This window comes from Meleagris gallopavo, chromosome 16 (genome assembly GCF_000146605.3).
Source record: "Meleagris gallopavo isolate NT-WF06-2002-E0010 breed Aviagen turkey brand Nicholas breeding stock chromosome 16, Turkey_5.1, whole genome shotgun sequence".
In the NCBI taxonomy this organism is placed as follows: Eukaryota; Metazoa; Chordata; class Aves; order Galliformes; family Phasianidae; genus Meleagris; species Meleagris gallopavo.
Window position 1 is genome coordinate 1,216,563 of NC_015026.2, and position 7,460 is coordinate 1,224,022.

Genomic DNA, 7,460 nt, shown 5'->3' on the forward strand with positions numbered 1-7,460 from the left:
TTTTCCAGACTGCACTCAGTGCTTTTTTCCAAGAAACAAACATCCCCTACAGCCACCACCATCAGATGGTAAGTGCTCTCCCAGCCCTCTTGTACACAGCATCAGCTGGCAGGCACATGGGGCCATCACTTAGCCCAGCTCACTGCTTCCCAACTCCCAGAGCGCAAGCAAGAGTGCTCTGATAGGGGATGCTTTGGACATGGCCTGCAGCCCCAGCACAGCAGAAGGAAGCTGGGGGGTTTCTGGAGCACCAGACCACATTGTAAACACATGAGCTCTTATGCTCTCACCGGAGCACCTGAGTGTGCAAATCTCTGTCCCTGCAGGTGCACACGAAGGACACGAGCACACATGAGGCCATGCATGCACATGGGTGCTGCCTGCCCAAGCAATCTCAGATTCTGCCCCTTTAACTTTCGTGCCTCAGCAACCTGTAATCTGCCTGGGCAGATGTGTCTTAGGGATTTGCTGGCTGCCGTGTCCTTATTTGACTCGACAGGACAATTGTGGATTTGGAGCTTGCAGTAAGCTTGCAGAGTGAATGCCTGGCGGGGCTGGGCTGCTGTGGGAAGGGGTTGTGGAGCAAGAGCTGAGCCTGGTGCCTGCAGAGCCACATGGCAGCAGGACAGCAGTGGTATGGAGGGAGCCTCCAGCATGGCTGGGCAAAGGAGCACACGCAGCAGGGTCCCATCCAGGAGCTCTTGATGCAGAATCAATCTTCAGAGCCTTAAACATCTGCAACCCACAGGGATCATCATGGGTAGAGCTGCAAAGTAAGGTTAGAAGATTGCAGCAGAGACCAAGGCAGTGCTGTCCCAAGGCTGCTGGCAGCTGCTATGTGTGGGACATCATCAGGAGATGATGTCTGGTCCCTTTCTGCCTCTGTGCCACTTCTTACCTTTACAACACCCACATTACCCCAGGTTAGGGGCTGGGTTGCGCTGGCAAGGTCCTACAGATCAGCGCTGTGCGTCAGGTCCAGGCAGCTTTGTGTGCAGCAGAGCTGAGGGGCATTGCCTCAGGCCCCAGTGGGAGACAAAAGATGGAGACCATGAGCTGGGGACGAGCCCCGGCCCCGCTGACCACCTCTCTCCTTCCCACAGATGTGCACTCCTGCCAACACACCAGCCACGCCGCCCAACTTCCCCGACGCCCTCACCATGTTCTCCCGCCTCAAGGCCTCCGAGAGCTTCAACAGCAGCAGCCCCGTGGCCTCTATGGCGACATCCCCGCCACCCCCGGCCCCACCGCTGCCCCAGCATGGGGCCTTCAACCCCGCCTGGCCCACGGCCTCACCCCCCGGCCAGCAGCAGACCATGTGGACTCCAACCCCCCCAGCGCAGCCCGCGGGCTGGCCCGCCACCGTCTCCCAGCAGGCCACGGCAGAACAGAAGGCCAATGTGACCATGGAGGCAGAGAGATGAGGCTGCGGTGGAGAGCGATTGCAGCGGGGACCCCTACATATAAATTTATATATATTTCCCCCCCCCCCTCCCCAAAAAGGAGAGAAACTGCTGCCAGGGGGTCTGGCAGCCACAGAGACACATGAGCAAATAGCTGCCTTGCATGGGTTTGGTTTGAAGTAGTTTTTACGTGTCCTAGAGCTGAACAGAGCTCCCCAGGGACAGCGGGAGGCTGCGTGGGACAGACTGCTGCCAGCCTCTGCCTGGACTCGGGGAGGGTGCAGCCCCCTCCTTTGGGACACTGGAATTTGCATGCGAGTGACACTTACGGAGGAAGAGGCTCCTTCTTCATGGTCCCTGCGCCAGACCTTGCCCAAGTGCCCCCTTCCTTTGGCCTCATGTGGCAGGATTGGGGGCAGACACCCCATATTGGTTCTTCATGAGGAGGATAAGGAGAGCAAGGGCCGCTCCTGCGCCCTGTATGTGCTGTGCTGGGGGTGAGCAGGGCTGAGGCAGGCGCAGAGCCCTGGGGGCAGACGCAGAGCCCTGGGTGAGCCACGCAACATCCCCTCATCCTCCTGGGATGAGGTTTGCCCTGGGGCTGTTTGCATGACAAAGTATAACCCTACAGACTGGGATCATTTTTAACCCCTCTGTTCTTTTCTTCTCCTGGCAGCTGCAAGTCTCTCTGGACATGTCGCAGCTGCTTGCAATACACGCTCTGCTTTGAACCCAGTGTCTTTGCTTCGTTTGCAGCAGTGGTGGGATGTGAGGAACATCCAGTCCAACCCCACCATGGGCAGTAACACCTCCCACCAACTCAGACTGCCCCGGGCCCCATCCGTGGCCTTGGGTACCTCCAAGGATGGGGCACTCATGACTATGATCAGGGCATCACTGCGCTCTGCGTGACCAAATTTCTTCCCTATATCCCACCTAAATCTCCCCTCTTTTAGTTTAAAACTGCTGCTCCTTGTCACTACAGAGCCCTATAGAAGTCCATCATTCTTATAAGCTCCGTTTATATACTGAAAGGCTGCAGTGAGGTCTCTCCAGAGCCTTCTCTTACCCAGGATTAACAAGCCCAGCTACCTCAGCCTGCCTTTGTAGGAGTCATGCTCCAGCCCAGGGCTAACTAGGGACCTGGACTGGTTAGAGAGCTCACTGGGACTCAGCATGAGTTAGACTCAGAAGCATCCCTGTGGGGAAACATCTCAAAGTGCTGTGGGGAGAGCAGCACACACCTGGCTGGGGCTACAATGGGGCAGGAACCACTTGCACTGCCCCATCCTAGAGGCTGCACCAGGACCCCTGCAGGTCCTTCCCCAGGATGCCCTGTATGCTCAGGAACCACACAGAGCCCAGAGCCCAGGCAGCAGAGGAGAGATATTTATGGCATATGGTGTTACCCTGCTGTGATAAGAGGCTGTGAGGGGACGGAGAGGCTGGGGCAGCGTGGCCCCCACCCCTCCAATCCCTGAAGCCCCTTGCTGTACACTCACACCACCCGCAGCCAGCTCATACACCTGCCATCCTGCTGCCACTTGCTGAGGCTGGCCAGCGACCCGCTGAGGAGACCATCCTTGTCCTCATAGCAGCACCTGCAGCACAGAAGGACAAACAGCACAGTGTGGGGCACAGCCCTGGCAGCACACAGTGGGGTGAGTGTGCACAGCAGGGCTGACTGTGTGTGGGACACCTGGGACAGGCACTCACACGAGTACGGGGACACGTATTGGCTGCCATACTTGGGGTTGCGGCGAACCTTCTCTGCAGTGTGCTGGGCAGAGGGCTGGGGGGATTTTGTGCCTTCAGGGCAGAAAGTAGAAGCACTGTTAGCAGCAGGACATGAGGCTGGGTCATAGAGCAGGTGGCACCTGAGCCACTTCAAGCACTGCTGGCTCGGGCTGGAGCTAACACGGTGCCCCAGGGCTGCTCCCCTACCTGGGAAGTCCCTGCCCCGAGTGGCGGTCCCATTGGTGGCCTGTGAGTTTAGCCTGCCCTTGTAGACGATTCCGTCAATGCCCAAAATATCCACTTGACCCTACAGGGAGGAGCAACCAGTGCCATTGGAGGTGCTCAGCTCCCGGCATCCCACCCCAGCTGGGCCAAGCTGGATTCCAGCACACACATCACACAGGGATGGGGCTCACATTCTTGTAGGTGAGGTCTGCAGGAACTCTGAAGGGACAGATGGTAGTGAGCGAGCTGGAGGCAGATGGTGGCCTGGTGGGAGCTGTGGAACCCTGGCCGATCTGGTTGCGCCCTTCAGTCTCCCTGGGAAGAGAGCAGTGATGTTACCATTACTGCCAAGGGAAAGGGACCCCAGCGGGAGAGGCAGGGACCTCCCTGGCCTCACCTCCCTGGCAGCTGCTGTGCCAGGCAGTTGGAGCCACCAGCACTGGCCTGATGGGACTGGAGGTGCAGGCTGGCCTTCCGGACTGTCACCAAGGGCCTGCAGGTGAGCAAAACAAGGCAGAACTGGGCAGTGGTCAGTAGTGCAGGTGCAGCGCAGCAGTCTGACCCAGGGGCTGCACACTACTCACGGCCTTGGGGCTGCGGCCAGAGGTCTGTCACAGGAGATGCACTTCATGGGATCAAAGAGGTGCCTGCAACACAGAGGCAGGTACTCAGCATCCCACTGGCATGCAGGGACCATGTGAGGTCCCACCTCATGGGCAGGGTGGGACAAACAGGATCTGTAGGAGATGGACAGGGCAGGATAAAGGATTGGAAGTGATGAGATGGGACAGAGAGGGACAGGGTGGCGTGAAGTGGGATAGAATAAGAACTAGCAGCCCTCACCTCCTGAGGCTGTTGGCACTGCTGGTGTCAAAGTAAGGTCCCTGACAGTGGCACTGCTTGCTGAGCCTCCAAGTCTGCTGTCGCTGTGCCTGCAGCGAGCCAGCACCACACAGCACAAGTTCAGGGAGGGCAAAGGGACACCAAGCCCATTCCTGGGGACACTGCTGCCCCTGGGGGATGTTGGCAACACCCCAGGACACTCCCAGCCCTGGCACAAGACAGGCTCAGGGCCTGCCCTCTCTTTGCAGACTATACACAGAGATACCATCCCCTGGTCTGGCATGTCCCTCCATCCTCCCTGGGTGACACTGCTACCTTAGAGTTCATCTGTCTGGTGAGCTCTGAGGCTTTATGCCTGTCCTGGCCATGCAGGAACATCCTCTGCAGCAAGTCCTGCATCATCTCGCTCAGCTGGGCCATGGCATTTTGCAACTCATCCTGGCTTGTTTTGGTCTCCAGTGTAGTCTCATCTGCTTTCTGAGAGGATATGGTGTCAGCCATCCCTAGCAGACCTCCGTCCCTGCATACCCATGCTCTGCCCCTATTCACAACACCCATGCCCCATTCTAACAGCACACCGTCTGCAAAATCCTGGCACGCTGAACTACTCTGAGGTGGGGACACACCAAGGCTGGACAGGCCTGCCTCCAGCCTGGACCTGACACTAACTACAGCACAGGTGGCTCCTGAGCTGAGCTGGTGACCACACTCACCTGAATGTCCTTGGAGTCACCCCACAGCTGCTCTGCAGCCTCCTGGAGTCTTGTGCACTGCTCCTGCAGCTGTCCCACCTGGTTCAGCACCTCCCTGCCGAAATCTGACCCCTGGCAAGTGTATGGCACAAGGAAGCCACATGAGGTGGGCTCATGAGTGGCCCCAGTGTGCTCCTGGTGAATGGAGCAGTGGGCTGCAGCACCCAGGCCACTGGGCAGCACCCCTGAGGCCTGGGCAACTGGACGTTTTCTCTCCTTTGTCCTACAGGTGCCTTACTTCTCCCTGCATCTTCTCCATGGCCACATCCTCTGAGGTCCCCAGGCCAGCTGAAAATATACCAAAGCTTTGCTGCAGGCAGTGAGGCTGGGAGAAAGACCGAGGGACACAGGGGCTGCAGTGAAGACTCAGCAAGATGGCTGAGCGTAGCTATTGCCACATGTTGCACCTAGCAAGGCACAGTGGCTCAGCCCAGCTCAGTGACCCAACATGGTCAGTGCTCACCGTGCTGCTGAAGCGTGCTCTTGCTGCAGGTGATGCAGGTCTCCACACCCTCATGCTGCTCCAACAGCCCGCTCAGCCTGCACGGGGCCTGAAGGGCTGGCTCCTGTGAGGACTCAGGGATGAGGTCCTGGCTGGAGAGCTTCTGAAATGAAACAGCCCCAAGGTTTAGGGGAGGGATAAGAGCCCTGCCAGCCTCCAGCAAAGGAGCTGGTAACCAGGAGCATGCACAAACCTCACCAGCAGGCAGCCTGCAGAGCGAGCACAGCACTCCGGTCTGCCAGGGGAAGGAGCTCAGCTGCTGCCTCACCTCCGCCTGTGACCAGCAGAGAAATCAGCCCTGCTGTGGCAGGGAGAGCCTGAGCAGCCCCTGCAGTGGGGACAGGGACACCAAACCTTGCCAGCACACCCAGTGCCATGCTGTCCCCAACCCTGCAGGCCAGTGCCAGGGGTTGGGTACTTGCTTCCAGCCGCTTTGCCACACTCACCATTTGGCCCAGGATGTTCTGCAGGAGGTGGCTGTGTTTGTCCTGCTGTACCACCTGCTCTCGCAGCTCCTCCAGACCAATCTGATAAACGGGGACATCAAAGGGCTCAGCACCCACAGGGACTGAGACCGGTGAGTATCAGTGTCAGCAGTGTCCAGCACAGGTTCCATGCAGCCATGCAGCCAGACAATGCCTGTGCTGGACACTGCTGGGCATTGTTTCTCCAAAATCCCTGGGCAGATCCCAGCTCCATTCATCCCTGTAACTCCGTGCCCCTTTGCCATACATGGAGGTGCCCATAGAGTCTGACCCCCCCTGTGCTGAGAGCTGTTTACCAAGTGCCCAGCTCCACTCACATACCTTCTGGAAACTGTCCTTCAGGAGCTGCAGCTCCTCCTGGAAGGCCTGGATGGTGGTTTTCAGGGAGCAGGTGTTGGTGAGCACCTCCTGCAGTGTGTCTGTGACCTAAGGAACAGTGCCCAGCCAGTGCCTCTGAGCGGCATGCAGCACCTGGAACTGGAGGGGCCTCTGGGACACAGAGCTCAGACCCAGAGGGGCTGCCATATCATCAAGCTCCAACCCCACTGCCATGGGCAGGGTTACCAAACAAACACTAGTTCAGGCTGCCAACGATCTCATCCAGCCTGGCCTTGAGTGCCTCCAGGAATGGGGCACCTACACCATCCTTGGGCAACCTGAAGTACCTTTCAGCAGACACAAAGCCACCACAATACAATGTGTGCATCGTGTGACGCAGTTCTGATGTCATGTGTTGTGTTTCCAACATAGGGCTTGAGTTTTAATGGCCAAACAAATAGCACATGTGCCATGGCCTCACCTCCTGCAGGAAGGACTCTGCTTTGGCATGGGGACAGCTTGCCCACAAGGCAGGTCTGCTGTCATCTGTTGCCTCTATTCTGCATTGCAGGGCAGACAGGTTATGGGATGCAGTCCCCAACAACAGCACATGGACACTCCAGACCCCAGGTACAGCTGTAAGGACCCTTGGAAAGACAGGAGGGACCCAGCAAATTGAAATCTCAAAGTTTACACTGCTGGAGCACCAGGGGCAGATAAAAAGTAGCCAAAACCACCTTTGGCCAGTGGCAATGTTAACGTATTGCAGTCCATTGAAACCTCATAGCTAAGCTACCATCACCTGAACTAGAAATACGGTGCTGTGCTATGCTAGGTTCTCCAGTCCTGTCTCAGGAAACATCTCCAAGGACGTGGACATGACACAACATGGGCACAGCACTGTGTAGAGCAGGATGTTGAGGACGGCTCCTCACCTTCGTCATCCCCTCCTCAATCACCTCTATCCTCTTCCTCAGCTGCACCATCTGCTCCGCGTCAGCAGCCGGCGTGCCAGGTCCCTGCCCAGAGCTCGGCAGCTCCGTCACACCCAGGGGCCCACCGGGATGGCCTGGATGGAGGAGGATGGGGGGCCTGGCGCTGAGCTCGGGCTGCAGGAGGCCCTTCTCGTCCTCGGAGAGGTGCGTGGCAGCATTTTGCAGCCGCAGGTGCTCCAGCAGCCCGCGCAGGAGGAGCT

At 58.0% G+C, this 7,460-nt stretch overlaps 2 protein-coding genes across 2 annotated transcripts in view; one reads left to right on the forward strand and one right to left on the reverse strand.

Annotated features, from left to right (window-relative positions):
• Positions 1-2: 2 nt before the first annotated feature.
• UBALD1 (UBA like domain containing 1) lies at positions 3-2,134 on the forward strand (the record flags this gene model as incomplete). Its single annotated transcript, XM_019620602.1, has 2 exons — positions 3-68; positions 1,104-2,134. Coding segments are annotated over 2 exons (387 nt in total), but the record flags the coding sequence as incomplete, so codon positions are not given.
• Positions 2,135-2,776: 642 nt separating this feature from the next.
• Positions 2,777-7,460, reverse strand: part of LOC104913476 — a 6,880-nt gene continuing 2,196 nt past the window's right edge. The window contains exons 2-16 of the mRNA XM_010719754.3: positions 7,201-7,458; positions 6,269-6,373; positions 5,909-5,989; positions 5,656-5,736; positions 5,424-5,565; positions 5,199-5,248; positions 4,922-5,032; positions 4,524-4,685; positions 4,209-4,297; positions 3,950-4,012; positions 3,763-3,858; positions 3,557-3,680; positions 3,348-3,447; positions 3,120-3,212; positions 2,777-3,004 (exon numbers count right to left, since the gene is read on the reverse strand). Of these exons, the coding sequence (XP_010718056.1) occupies positions 2,922-3,004; positions 3,120-3,212; positions 3,348-3,447; positions 3,557-3,680; positions 3,763-3,858; positions 3,950-4,012; positions 4,209-4,297; positions 4,524-4,685; positions 4,922-5,032; positions 5,199-5,248; positions 5,424-5,565; positions 5,656-5,736; positions 5,909-5,989; positions 6,269-6,373; positions 7,201-7,458 (1,638 nt within the window). The 3' untranslated portion in view covers positions 2,777-2,921. The remainder of the gene's footprint in view (positions 3,005-3,119; positions 3,213-3,347; positions 3,448-3,556; positions 3,681-3,762; positions 3,859-3,949; positions 4,013-4,208; positions 4,298-4,523; positions 4,686-4,921; positions 5,033-5,198; positions 5,249-5,423; positions 5,566-5,655; positions 5,737-5,908; positions 5,990-6,268; positions 6,374-7,200; positions 7,459-7,460) is intronic.